Raw genomic sequence first — 14,538 nt, 5'->3', positions numbered from 1 at the left:
CCCTAACAACCCCATCCATAAACAAATTAAACAACCATGGAGACATCACACACCCCTGCCGCAAACCTACATTCACTGAGAACCAATCACTTTCCTCTCTTCCTACACGTACACATGCCTTACATCCTCGATAAAAACTTTTCACTGCTTCTAACAACTTGCCTCTTTTTATTCTCCCTAAAATTTAATGATACTCTCTCACCCCAACTCTCATTTGCCCTCTTTTTCACCTCTTGCACCTGGGGTGTCTAAATGTGTGTGGATGTAATCATGATGTGAAAAAAGGAGAGATAGGTAGTATGTTTGAGGAAAGGAACCTGGATGTTTTGGCTCTGAGTGAAACGAAGCTCAAGGGTAAAGGGGAAGAGTGGTTTGGGAATGTCTTGGGAGTAAAGTCAGGGGTTAGTGAGAGGACAAGAGCAAGGGAAGGAGTAGCAGTACTCCTGAAACAGGAGTTGTGGAAGTATGTGATAGAATGTAAGAAAGTAAATTCTCGATTAATATGGGTAAAACTGAAAGTTGATGGAGAGAGATGGGTGATTATTGGTGCATATGCACCTGGGCATGAGAAGAAAGATCATGAGAGGCAAGTGTTTTGGGAGCAGCTGAATGAGTGTGTTAGTGGTTTTGATGCACGAGACCGGGTTATAGTGTTGGGTGATTTGAATGCAAAGGTGAGTAATGTGGCAGTTGAGGGAATAATTGGTATACATGGGGTGTTTAGTGTTGTAAATGGAAATGGTGAAGAGCTTGTAGATTTATGTGCTGAAAAAGGACTGATGATTGGGAATACCTGGTTTAAAAAGCGAGATATACATAAGTATACTTATGTAAGTAGGAGAGATGGCCAGAGAGCGTTATTGGATTACGTGTTAATTGACAGGCGCGCGAAAGAGAGACTTTTGGATGTTAATGTGCTGAGAGGTGCAACTGGAGGGATGTCTGATCATTATCTTGTGGAGGCTAAGGTGAAGATTTGTATGGGTTTCCAGAAAAGAAGAGTGAATGTTGGGGTGAAGAGGGTGGTGAGAGTAAGTGAGCTTGGGAAGGAGACTTGTGTGAGGAAGTACCAGGAGAGACTGAGTACAGAATGGAAAAAGGTGAGAACAATGGAAGTAAGGGGAGTGGGGGAGGAATGGGATGTATTTAGGGAAGAAGTGATGGATTGCACAAAAGATGCTTGTGGCATGAGAAGAGTGGGAGGTGGGTTGATTAGAAAGGGTAGTGAGTGGTGGGATGAATAAGTAAGAGTATTAGTGAAAGAGAAGAGAGAGGCATTTGGACGATTTTTGCAGGGAGAAAAATGAAATTGAGTGGGAGACGTATAAAAGAAAGAGACAGGAGGTCAAGAGAAAGGTGCAAGAGGTGAAAAAAAGGGCAAATGAGAGTTGGGGTGATAGAGTATCATTAAATTTTAGGGAGAATAAAAAGATGTTCTGGAAGGAGGTAAATAAAGTGCGTAAGACAAGGGAGCAAATGGGAAATTCAGTGAAGGGCGCAAATGGGGAGGTGATAACAAGTAGTGGTGATGTGAGAAGATGGAGTGAGTATTTTGAAGGTTTGTTGAATGTGTTTGATGATAGAGTGGCAGATATAGGGTGTTTTGGTCGAGGTGGTGTGCAAAGTGCGAGGGTTAGGGAAAATGATTTGGTAAACAGAGAAGAGGTAGTAAAAGCTTTGCGGAAGATGAAAGCCGGCAAGGCAGCAGGTTTGGATGGAATTGCAGTGGAATTTATCTAAAAAGGGGGTGACTGTATGGTTGACTGGTTGGTAAGGTTATTTAATGTATGTATGACTCATGGTGAGGTGCCTGAGGATTGGCGGAATGCGTGCATAGTGCCATTGTACAAAGGCAAAGGGGATAAGAGTGAGTGCTCAAATTACAGAGGTATAAGTTTGTTGAGTATTCCTGGCAAATTATATGGGAGGGTATTGATTGAGAGGGTGAAGGCATGTACAGAGCATCAGATTGGGGAACAGCAGTGTGGTTTCAGAAGTGGTAGAGGATGTGTGGATCAGGTGTTTGCTTTGAAGAATGTATGTGAGAAATACTTAGAAAAGCAAATGGATTTGTATGTAGCATTTATGGATCTGGAGAAGGCATATGATAGAGTTGATAGAGATGCTCTGTGGAAGGTATTAAGAATATATGGTGTGGGAGGCAAGTTGTTAGAAGCAGTGAAAAGTTTTTATCGAGGATGTAAGGCATGTGTACGTGTAGGAAGAGAGGAAAGTGATTGGTTCTCAGTGAATGTAGGTTTGAGGCAGGGGTGTGTGATGTCTCCATGGTTGTTTAATTTGTTTATGGATGGGGTTGTTAGGGAGGTGAATGCAAGAGTTTTGGAAAGAGGGGCAAGTATGAAGTCTGTTGGGGATGAGAGAGCTTGGGAAGTGAGTCAGCTGTTGTTCGCTGATGATACAGCGCTGGTGGCTGATTCATGTGAGAAACTGCAGAAGCTGGTGACTGAGTTTGGTAAAGTGTGTGAAAGAAGAAAGTTAAAAGTAAATGTGAATAAGAGCAAGGTTATTAGGTACAGTAGGGTTGTGGGTCAAGTCAATTGGGAGGTGAGTTTGAATGGAGAAAAACTGGAGGAAGTGAAGTGTTTTAGATATCTGGGAGTGGATCTGGCAGCGGATGGAAACATGGAAGCGGAAGTGGATCATAGGGTGGGGGAGGGGGCGAAAATTCTGGGAGCCTTGAAGAATGTGTGGAAGTCGAGAACATTATCTCGGAAAGCAAAAATGGGTATGTTTGAAGGAATAGTGGTTCCAACAATGTTGTATGGTTGCGAGGCGTGGACTATGGATAGAGTTGTGCGCAGGAGGATGGATGTGCTGGAAATGAGATGTTTGAGGACAATGTGTGGTGTGAGGTGGTTTGATCGAGTAAGTAACGTAAGGGTAAGAGAGATGTGTGGAAATAAAAAGAGCATGGTTGAGAGAGCAGAAGAGGGTGTTTTGAAATGGTTTGGTCACATGGAGAGAATGAGTGAGGAAAGATTGACCAAGAGGATATATGTGTCGGAGGTGGAGGGAACGAGGAGAAGAGGGAGACCAAATTGGAGGTGGAAAGATGGAGTGAAAAAGATTTTGTGTGATTGGGGCCTGAACATGCAGGAGGGTGAAAGGAGGGCAAGGAATAGAGTGAATTGGAGCGATGTGGTATACCGGGGTTGACGTGCTGTCAGTGGATTGAATCAAGGCATGTGAAGCGTCTGGGGTAAACCATGGAAAGCTGTGTAGGTATGTATATTTGCGTGTGTGGACGTATGTATATACATGTGTATGGGGGTGGGTTGGGCCATTTCTTTCGTCTGTTTCCTTGCGCTACCTCGCAAACGCGGGAGACAGCGAAAAAAAAAAAAAATATATATACATATATATATATATATATATATATATATATATATATATATATATGCACATACACGTACATATACGTATGTTTGCTGATAACTATGAGAAAAGTGAAGCAGGATAAGTTCCCAAGTGCACTTTCGTGTAATGATCACATTGTCAGAGGAGATACAGTCAGTTTACATAAAAAGAAGAGGTGAAATTAAGATGCCAATGGTAAACATTGGATCGAAGGTAAAGTATCCTAGATCTTTCTTTGATATATCTCTTAAGTTGACAAAGAAGCAAATCTACAAAATTAACCCCAAACCTCCCGTTGATACCAAATATCTTTTAGTTCTCCCTTTTAGTGAGAATTCTATGTTCCTCTCCAGGTTCCTTAAATCCTTTAATGTAAATGTAGCCTTCAGCAATAATACCATGAAAAGGATCTTAATCAAAAACTTGCCAGTAAATTCTGGAGGGTGTGTTTAAAGAATACCTGTAAATAGCTGTAACATGTTTTTGACTGGGCAGACTGGTAAGGATCTCTGATGTTAGACTAAAGCAACATAAATACACTACAGGAACAGGACAAGATTCAAATGCTTTGTTTAATCATGTTACAAATTATGACCATTGTATTCACTGGAGTAACACTAATTCAATTATTAACTGTAACTCTTGACCAAAAGAAACATAATCAAACCTTCTCTTATCAAGTACACAGAGAATTGTAACATGAATATTAGTGAAAGTCTATACAAACTGGAGAGCTTTGTTGTAGGCAAAATTTGCAACAGTTCCCTTTCCTGTCAACAAAATAAAATTCTGTTATACACACAGTGCCAGACCCAAACAACACCAACTGGAAACACTTGTTTACCATTGGCATCTTAGCTTATTTGTATATAAACTACTGTTCTAGGTCTTCTATCTCATTCTTGTATCTCCCCTGACAATGTGATCATTACACGAAAGCACACTTGGGAAACTATCGTGTTTCATTTTCCTTGTGGTTAACAGCAAATACTAAATCACATGCACCACTGGGATCTAGTGCAACATATACATATATACAAACATACTTATACATGAAAAAGAGGGCAAATGAGAGTTGGGGTGAGAGAGTATCATTAAATTTTAGGGAGAAGAAAAAGATTTTTTGGAAGGAGGTAAATAAAGTGTGTAAGACAAGGGAGCAAATGGGAACTTCAGTGAAGGGGGCTAATGGGGAGGTGATAACAAGTAGTGGTGATGTGAGAAGGAGATGGTGTGAGTATTTTGAAGGTTTGTTGAATGTGTTTGATGACAGAGTGGCAGATATAGGGTGTTTTGGTCGAGGTGGTGTGCAAAGTGAGAGGGTTAGGGAAAATGATTTGGTAAACAGAGAAGAGGTAGTAAAAGCTTTGCGGAAGATGAAAGCCAGCAAGGCAGCAGGTTTGGATGGTATTGCAATGGAATTTATTAAAAAAGGGGATGACTGTATTGTTGACTGGTTGGTAAGGTTATTTAATGTATGTATGATTCATGGTGAGGTGCCTCAGGATTGGCAAAATGCTTGCATAGTGCCATTGTACAAAGGCAAAGGGGATAAGAGTGAGTGCTCAAATTACAGAGGTATAAGTTTGTTGAGTATTCCTGGTATATTATATGGGAGGGTATTGACTGAGAGGGTGAAGACATGTACAGAGCATCAGATCGGGAAGAGCAGTGTGGTTTCAAAAGTGGTAGAGGATGTGTGGATCAGGTGTTTGCTTTGAAGAATGTATGTGAGAAATACTTAGAAAAGCAAATGGATTTGTATGTAGCATTTATGGATCTGGAGAAGGCATATGATAGAGTTGATAGAGATGCTCTGTGGAAGGTATTAAGATTATATGGTATGGGTGGCAAGTTGTTGGAAGCAGTGAAAAGTTTCTATCGAGGATGTAAAGAATGTGTACGTGTAGGAAGAGAGGAAAGTGATTGGTTCTCAGTGAATGTAGGTTTGCGGCAAGGATGTGTGAAGTCTCCATGGTTGTTTAATTTGTTTATGGATGGGGTTGTTAGGGAGGTAAATGCAAGAGTTTTGGAAAGAGGGGCAAGTATGCAGTCTGTTGTGGATGAGAGAGCTTGGGAAGTGAGTCAGTTGTTGTTCGCTGATGATACAGTGCTGGTGGCTGATGCATGTGAGAAACTGCAGAAGCTGGTGACTGAGTTTGGTAAAATGTGTGAAAGAAGAAAGTTAAAAGTAAATGTGAATAAGAGCAAAGGTATTAGGTACAGTAGGGTTGAGGGTCAAGTAAACTGGGAGGTAAGTTTGAATGGAGAAAAACTGGAGGCAGTAAAGTGTTTTAGATATCTGGGAGTGGATCTGGCAGCGGGGTGGAACCATGGAAGTGGAAGTGAATCATAGGGTGGGGAGGGGGCGAAAGTTCTGGGAGCCTTGAAGAATGTTTGGAAGTCGAGAACATTATCTCGGAAAGCAAAAATAGGTATGTTTGAAGGAATAATGGTTCCAACAATGTTGTATGGTTGCGAGGCGTGGGCTACGGATAGAGTTGTGCGCAGGAGGGTGGATGTGCTGGAAATGAGATGTTTGAGGACAATGTGTGGTGTGAGGTGGTTTGATCGAGTAAGTAACGTAAGGGTAAGAGCGATGTGTGGAAATAAAAAGAGCGTGGTTGAGAGAGCAGAAGAGGGTGTTTTGAAATGGTTTTGTCACATGGAGAGAATGAGAGAGGAAAGATTGACCAAGGGGATATATGTGTCAGAGGTGGAGGGAACGAGGAGAAGTGCGAGACCAAATTGGAGGTGGAAAGATGGAGTGAAAAAGATTTTGAGTGATCGGGGCCTGAACATGCAGGAGGGTGAAAGGCGTGCAAGGAATAGAGTGAATTGGATCAATGTGGTATAACAGGGTCGACATGCTGTCAATGGATTGAACCAGGGCATGTGAAGCGTCTGGGGTAAACCATGTAAAAGTTCTGTGGGGCCTGGATGTGGAAAGGGAGCTGTGGTCTCGGTGCATTATTACATGACAGCTAGAGACTGAGTGTGAACGAATGGGGCCTTTGTTGTCTTTTCCTAGCGCTACCTCGCACTTATGAGGGGGGTAGGGGGTTGTTATTCCATGTGTGGCGAGGTGGCGATGGGAATAAATAAAGGCAGACAGTATGAATTATGTACATGTGTATATATGTATATGTCTGTGTGTATATATATATATGAGTACATTGAGATGTATAGGTATGTATATTGGCGTGTGTGGTCGTGTATGTATATACATGTGTATGCGGGTGGGTTGGGCCATTCTTTCATCTGTTTCCCTGCCCTACCTTGCTAACGCGGGAGACAGCGACAAAGCAAAATAATAATAATAATAATACTTATACATGTTAATTGATAAGCTTGTAAAGGAAGCTTTAGGATGTTAATGTGCTGAGAGGGGCAGCTGGAGGGATGTCTGATTCACTATCTTGTGGAGGTGAAGATTTGTGGAGGTTCTCAAAAAAGAAAAGAGAATGTTGGGGAGAAGAGAGTAGTGAGAGTGAGTGAGTTTGGAAAGGAGACTTTTGTAAGAAAGTATCCGGAGAGATTGAGTGGAGAAAGGCAAAAGGTGAAAGCAAATGACATATGGGAAGTGGGGAGGAATGGGATGTATTTAGGGAAGCAGTGATGGCCTGTGTAGAAGATGTATATGGCATGAGAAAGGTGGGAGGTGGTCAGATTAGAAAGGGTAGTGAGTGGTGGGATGAAGAAGGAAGGATGTTAGTGAAAGAGAAAACAGAAGCATTTGGACGATACTTGCAAGGAAATAGTGCAAAAGACTGGGAGATGTATAAAAGAAAGTGGCAGAAGGTCAAGAGAAAGGTGCACAGGTTGAAAAAGAGGGCAAATGAGAGTTGGGATGAGAGACTATCATTAACTTTTAGGGAGAATAAAAAGATGTTTTGGAAGGAGGTAAATAACGTGCATAAGAAAAGAGAACAAATGGGAACATCAGTTTGAACACTCACCTTTATCCCCTTTGCTTTTGTACAACAGCATAAAGCATACATTCTGCCAATCCTCAAGCACTTCACCATGGTCCATACATACACTGAATATCCTTACCAACCAATCAACAACACAGTCACCCCCTTTTTCAATAAATATCACTGCAATACAACTAAACCCACTGCCTTGCCCAACTTCATCTTCCGTAAAGCTTTCACTACCTTTTCTCTCTTAACCAAACCATTCTCCCTGACCCTCTCACTTCACACACCATCCCAACCAAAACACCCTTTATTTGCCATTCGATCAACAAACACATTCAACAAACCTTCAAAATACTCACTCTATCTCCTCACTTAATCACTATTTATTATTACCTCCCCACTTGCCCCCTTCACCAATGTTCCCATTTGTTCTCTTGTCTTACACACGTTATCTACCTCCTTCCAAAACATCCTTTTATCCTCCCTGAAGTTTATTGATACTCTGCCAACCCAACTCATATTTGCCCTCTTTATCAACCCTTAAACCTTTCTCTTGACCACCTGCCACTTTCTTTTGTACATATCCTAGTAATCTGCACTCCTTCCTTGCAAGTATCATCCACATGCCTCTCGTTTTTCTTTCACTAACAACTTTAAGTCTTCATCCCACCACTCACTACCCTTTCTAATCTGCCCACCTCTCAGCTTTTTATACAGGTACACCACCGATTTTCTGACACTCTTGGTTCCAAAGCCTTGCCAGATTATCTGTTTTGCCGGAACAACCAAGGTCACGTAATAATAATTCATCAACACACCTCTAACCCACTAAATATACATCTCCCATGTGTCTAAAGTAAATCATGGTCTGCTAGAAATTTAAACAAATATCAAATGTTGTAATTTAAGTTTTTTATGGAACAACTTAGCCTGGTCCATTATCATGCTACCTGACAAATCCACTCCATCACTCCAACGCTGCTGAAATCATTTCATCATCACTTGATTGTGCTCAGTGCGCTTACCATCTTTCATAGTTTTTCTAATCATCATATTCTTGGAATCACTGTCTGCATAGAATTTCAATATTCTCTCCCTTTGCTTCTTTATATCATAAACAGCTGAACCAATACTGCAGATGTCACACAGCTTACACACCGAAACACCACGGTCCATTTTTAACAACAGATCTACTTTATCTTGGATCAATATGGACTGGTGTTTATGTTTTGACACCACAACTGACACTCTCATATGTCTTAGACGCCATAGCTAGGGTTAAATTTAAAAGAATAAGCTAAGAATCTCACAGCATTGCGGTATCACCACCAACAAGTGCAGTGTAAAGAATGTAAATAAGCATGCCCTACACACAACCCCATCTGTGGCTGCCCAGTAAACTAGTCTGGTGGCTGCAGTAATTCAAGTTCCCTTACGTAATTTTGCCCAGGCTAAAGGAGGTGCCAAACCATCAGTTGGCGGAAACTCGGTGGTGTACCTATACCACATGCATTTTTTGCATATGCCATCACTGCTTCCCTAAATACATCCCATTTCTCACCCAGTCAACTCATGTCATTTGCTTTCGCCTTTTGCTATTCTACACTCAATCTCTCCTGGTACTTTCTCACACAAGCCTACTTTCTAAGCTCACCTACTCTCACCACTCTTTTCTTCCCAACACTTTCTCTTCTTTTTTGAAAACCTCTACAAATCTTCACTTTAGCCTCCACAAGACAGTGATCACACATCCCTCCAGCTGCCCCTCTCAGGACATTTTAGCATCCAAAAGTCTCTCTTTTACATGCCTGTCAATTTAAATGTAATCCTCTGGCCATCTCTTCTTCTCATATCCATACCCTTATGTATATCTCTTTTTAAACCAGTTATTAACAATCACCAGTCTTTTTCCAGCACACAAATCTACACTCCTCACCATATCCATTTACAACACTGAACATCCCATGTACACCAATTATACCCAATTATAGGGGAGAAAGAATACTTCCCATGTATTCCCCATGTATTGTAGATGGCAACTAAAAGGGGCAGGAGTGGGGGGCTTGAATCTCTCCCCTCCTTGTATTCGAGTACTCAGTATTTCAAATAGTTGTTTCCTATTATACAGTCCCATAGCCTAGTGGTTTGCATGCCTGCCTCTTGCACAGGGGTCCCAGGTTCGATCCTGGCTGTTGGAGGTTTGTATGTTCTATGAAGGTGCGCGTTCATATGCACTTTATTCATATATATACATGTGTATGTGGGTGGACTGGGCCATTCCTCCTCTGTTTCCTTGTGCTACCTTACTAATGTGGGAGATGGCGGTTAAGTATAATAAATAAAACAAATGTACGTGAATATATCTATCATACTTGATGATGATGATGGTAAAAAGTGTCAAAGAGGAAAGCTGGGAGCAAATGGGAATTAAGAGCAAGGTTATTACGTTCAGTAGGGTTGAGGGACAAGTTAAATGGGAGGTAAGTCTGAATGGAGAAAAAGTGGAAGTGAAGCATTTTAGATATCTGGGAGTGGATTTAGCAGAGGATGGAACCACGGAAGAGGAAGTGAGTCACAGGGTAGGGGAGGGGAGCGAAGGTTCTGGGAGCATTGAAGAATGAGTGGAAGGTGAGAATATTATCTCAGAGCAAAAATGGGTATGTTTGAAGGAATAGTGGTTCCAACAATGTTATATGGTTGCGAGGCATGGGCTATAGATAAGGTTGTGTGGAGGAGGGTGGTTATGTTGGAAATGAAATGTTTGAGAACTATATGTGGTGTGAGGTGGTTTGATCAAGTAAGTAATGAAAGGGTAAGAGAGATGAGTGGTTATAAAAGAATGTGGTTGAGTGAGCAGAAGAGGGTGCATTGAAACAGTATGGTCACATGGAGAGAATGAGTAAGGAAAGATTGACAAAGAGGAAATATGTGTCAGAGGTGGAGGGAACGAGAAGTGGGAAACCAAATTGGAGGTGGAAGGACGGAATGAAGAAGATTTTGAGCAATTGGGGCCTGAACATACAGGAGGGTGAAAGGCATGCAAGGAACAGAGTGAACTGGAATGATGTGGTATGCCAGGGTTGATGTGCTGTCTGGGATAAACCATGGAAAGTTTGTGGGGCCTTGATATGGAAAGGTAGCTGTTCTATTGGTGCATTGCATGACAGCTGGAGACCGAGTGTGAACGAATGAGGCCTTTGTTGTCTTTTCCTAGTGCTGCCTCGCACGCGCACAAGGGGAGGGGGGAGTCATTTCATGTGTGGCGGGGTGGCAACGGGAATGGATAAAGGCAGCAAGTATGGATATGTACATGTGTAGATATGTGTGTCTGTGTACGTACCCGCTGAAATGTATAGGTAAATATATATGCATGTGTGGGCGTTTATGTACATACATGTGCATGTGGGTGGGTTGGGCCATTCTTTTGTCTGTTTCCTTGCACTACCTTCCTAATGCAAAAGGGAAGGGGGGGTGTCATTTCATGAGTGGCGGGATGGCGATGGAAATGGATGAAGGCAGCAAGTATGGATATGTACATGTGTATGTATGTGTATGGCTGTGTATGTATATGTATGTATACGTTGAAATGCATAGGTATGTATATGTGCATGTGTGGGCGTTTATGTATATACATGTGTATGTGGGTGGGTTGGGCCATTCTTTCGTCTGTTTCTTTGCGCTACCTTGCTAATGCGGGAGATAGCGACTAAGTATAATATAATATATAATAATATACTTGATCACCGTTTCCTAAGTCAGCGAGGTAGCGCCAAAAAAGAGATGAAGAATGGCCCATCCACTCATGTACACACACACACACACACACACACACACATATATATATATATATGGTGGCTGATTCATGTGAGAAACTGCAGAAGCTGGTGACTGAGTTTGGTAAAGTGTGTGAAAGAAGAAAGTTAAGAGTAAATGTGAATAAGAGCAAGGTTATTAGGTACAGTAGGGTTGAGGGTCAAGTCAATTGGGAGGTAAGTTTGAATGGAGAAATATTGGAGGAAGTAAAGTGTTTTAGATATCTGGGAGTGGATCTGGCAGCGGATGGAACCATGGAAGCGGAAGTGAATCATAGGGTGGGGGAGGGGGGCGAAAATCCCGGGAGCCTTGAAGAATGTGTGGAAGTCGAGAACATATCTCGGAAAGCAAAAATGGGTATGTTTGAAGGAACAGTGGTTCCAAAAATGTTGTATGGTTGCGAGGCGTGGGCTATGGATAGAGTCGTGCGCAGGAGGGTGGATTTGCTGGAAATGAGATGTTTGAGGACAATGTGTGGTGTGAGGTGGTTTGATCGAATAAGTAATGTAAGGGTAAGAGAGATGTGTGGAAATAAAAAGAGCGTGGTTGAGAGAGCAGAAGAGGGTGTTTTGAAATGGTTTGGGCACATGGAGAGAATGAGTGAGGAAAGATTGACCAAGAGGATATATGTGTCGGAGGTGGAGGGAACGAGGAGAAGTGGGAGACCAAATTGGAGGTGGAAAGATGGAGTGAAAAAGATTTTGAGTGATCAGGGCCTGAACATGCAGGAGGGTGAAAGGCAGGCAAGGAATAGAGTGAATTGGATCAATGTGGTATACCGGGGTTGATGTGCTGTCAGTGGATTGAATCAGGGCATGTGAAGCGTCTGGGGTAAACCATGGAAAGTTGTGTGGAGCCTGGATGTGGAAAGGGAGCTATGGTTTCGGGCATTATTGCATGACAGCTAGAGACTGAGTGTGAACGAATGAGGCCTTTGTTGTCTTTTCCTAGCGCTACCACGCACACATGAGGAGGGAGGGGGATGGTATTCCATGTGTGGCGAGGTGGCGATGGGAATGCATAAAGGCAGACAGTGTGAATTGTGTGCATGGGTATATATGTATGTGTCTGTGTGTGTATATATATGTGTACATTGAGATGTATAGGTATGTATATTTGTGTGTGTGGACGTGTGTGTATATACATGTGTATGGGGGTGGGTTGGGCCATTTCTTTCTTCTGTTTCCTTGCGCTACCTCGCAAACGCGGGAGACAGCGACAAAGCAAAATAATATTAAAAAAATAATAATAATAATAATATATATATATATATATATATATATATATATATATATATATATATATATATATATCCATATCCATAAATGCTCATACAAGCACATATACATACACATACATACACATGCAGAGACATATACATATATACACATGTACACATAAATACTTGCTTGCCTTCACCCCGCCTCTCAGGAAACAGCATTCCTACCCCTTGCTTCAGTGAGAAAGTGCTAAGAAAACACACCCACAAAAAAAAAGCTACATTCATTTACACTCAGTCTCTAGCTGTCATGTGTAATGCACCGAAACCATAGATCACTATCCACATCCAGGCTCCACAGACCTTTCCAAGGTTTACCCCAGAAGTTTCATAAGCCCTGGTTCAGTTCACTGACAGCATGTCGACCCTGATATACCACATTGTTCCAATTCACTCTTTTTCTTGCACGCCTCTCATCCTCCTATATGTTCAGGCCCTGATTGCTCAAAATCTTTTTCACTCCATCCTACCACCTCCAATTTGGTCTCCCACTTTTCCTTGTTCCTTCCACCTCTGACATATACATCCTCTTTGTCATCCTTTCCTCACTCATTCTCTCTATATGTCCAAACCATTTCAACACAACCTCTTCTGCTCTCTCAACCACACTCTTTTTATTTCCACACACATCTCTTGTCCTTTCATTACTTAATAAAACCACTTTACACTACAAACTGTCCTCAAACATTTCATTTCCAACACATCCACCCTCCTCCGTACAACTCTATCTATAGCCCATGCCTCGCAACCATGTAACATTGTTGGAACTACTATTCCTTCAAACATACCCATCTACTGAATCTCATGGGGTTATAATGTAAGTGAAAACTTATGTTTGGTGAGGCTGCATCAATGGGAAAACAGATCAGTGAAACGACTTATAACTCAAAACAGTCATTTCCCAGATACTGGAAGTAATGCTGCCATAGGCTGCAATAACCACAGGAAAGAAGTCCTCAGTAAAACAAGATCTCTTTCTAAGAGAGATGTCTTGGGTAAATATGAAAAATTAAAAACACTCAAGAGCTGAGAGAGATGTGCTGGGGTGAGAATCTGAACTCTTCTGTACAAAGTACAAGTATAAAGGACATGTGATAGAAAGGGTGCAAAAATGAAAGAGATCCAGAAATGAAAATCAGTTACCTGAAAGAATCTTTCCGGTACTTTTTTCATACACCAGGACCCGAGGTTCACTCTTTTCAAGTGTATTAACTGCTTCTGCCATATTCTGCACTTCCTGTACCTAGAAAAGAAAAACAGCTGTTGTTAATGAAAAATGTCTTCTTGGGAAGAAAAGCTACATCCTACGGAAATTGATGCCACTGCAATTACTAACAATCTGGAGAAAAACTCTGCTTGCTTTTTTTGGCTATGATTATCAATTCAGCTAACCTTTCACATTGACATGTGATATATAGCAATGCCACCTAAATAAGAATGAAGGTGCCCTAAACTATTCCCTTGTAAGCAAAGGCTATGTAACCTGAGAGTAAAAAAACAGAGGAGTAACAAGGATTACTCATTGACTGAAGAATTTCTACAGCTGTAATAATGTGAAAAAAAAGAGAAGTATAATAAATATCTTAATTCATTAAATTTTAGGGAGAATAAAAAGATGTTCTGGAAGGAGGTAAATAAAGTGCGTAAGACAAGGGAGCAAATGGGAACTTCGGTGAAGGGCGCAAGTGGGGAGGTGATAACAAGTAGTGGTGATGTGAGAAGGAGATGGAGTGAGTATTTTGAAGGTTTGTTGAATGTGTTTGATGATAGAGTGGCAGATATAGGGTGTTTTGGTCGAGGTGGTGTGCAAAGTGAGAGGGTTAGGGAAAATGATTTGTTAAACAGAGAAGAGGTAGTGAAAGCTTTGCGGAAGATGAAAGCCGGCAAGGCAGCGGGTTTGGATGGTATTGCAGTGGAATTTATTAAAAAAGGGGGTGACTGTATTATTGACTGGTTGGTAAGGTTATTTAATGTATGTATGACTCATGGTGAGGTGCCTGAGGATTGGCGGAATGCGTGCATAGTGCCATTGTACAAAGGCAAAGGGGATAAGAGTGAGTGCTCAAATTACAGAGGTATAAGTTTGTTGAGTATTCCTGGTAAATCATATGGGAGGGTATTGATTGAGAGGGTGAAGGCATGTAC

The 14,538-nt window shown here is 41.6% G+C and overlaps 1 protein-coding gene across 3 annotated transcripts in view; it reads right to left on the bottom strand.

The window, feature by feature from the left end:
• The window catches only part of pps (protein partner of snf), a 424,574-nt gene that overhangs the window by 122,670 nt on the left and 287,366 nt on the right, over window positions 1-14,538 (bottom strand). For all 3 annotated transcript variants that reach the window (XM_071664264.1, XM_071664265.1, XM_071664266.1), the window contains one exon: window positions 13,537-13,636. In XM_071664264.1, coding sequence (XP_071520365.1) covers window positions 13,537-13,636 — 100 coding nt within the window. The remainder of the gene's footprint in view (window positions 1-13,536; window positions 13,637-14,538) is intronic.

The sequence above is a fragment of the Panulirus ornatus genome, chromosome 8 (genome assembly GCF_036320965.1).
Source record: "Panulirus ornatus isolate Po-2019 chromosome 8, ASM3632096v1, whole genome shotgun sequence".
NCBI classification, from domain to species: Eukaryota; Metazoa; Arthropoda; class Malacostraca; order Decapoda; family Palinuridae; genus Panulirus; species Panulirus ornatus.
This window is presented reverse-complemented; position numbering and strand designations above follow the sequence as displayed.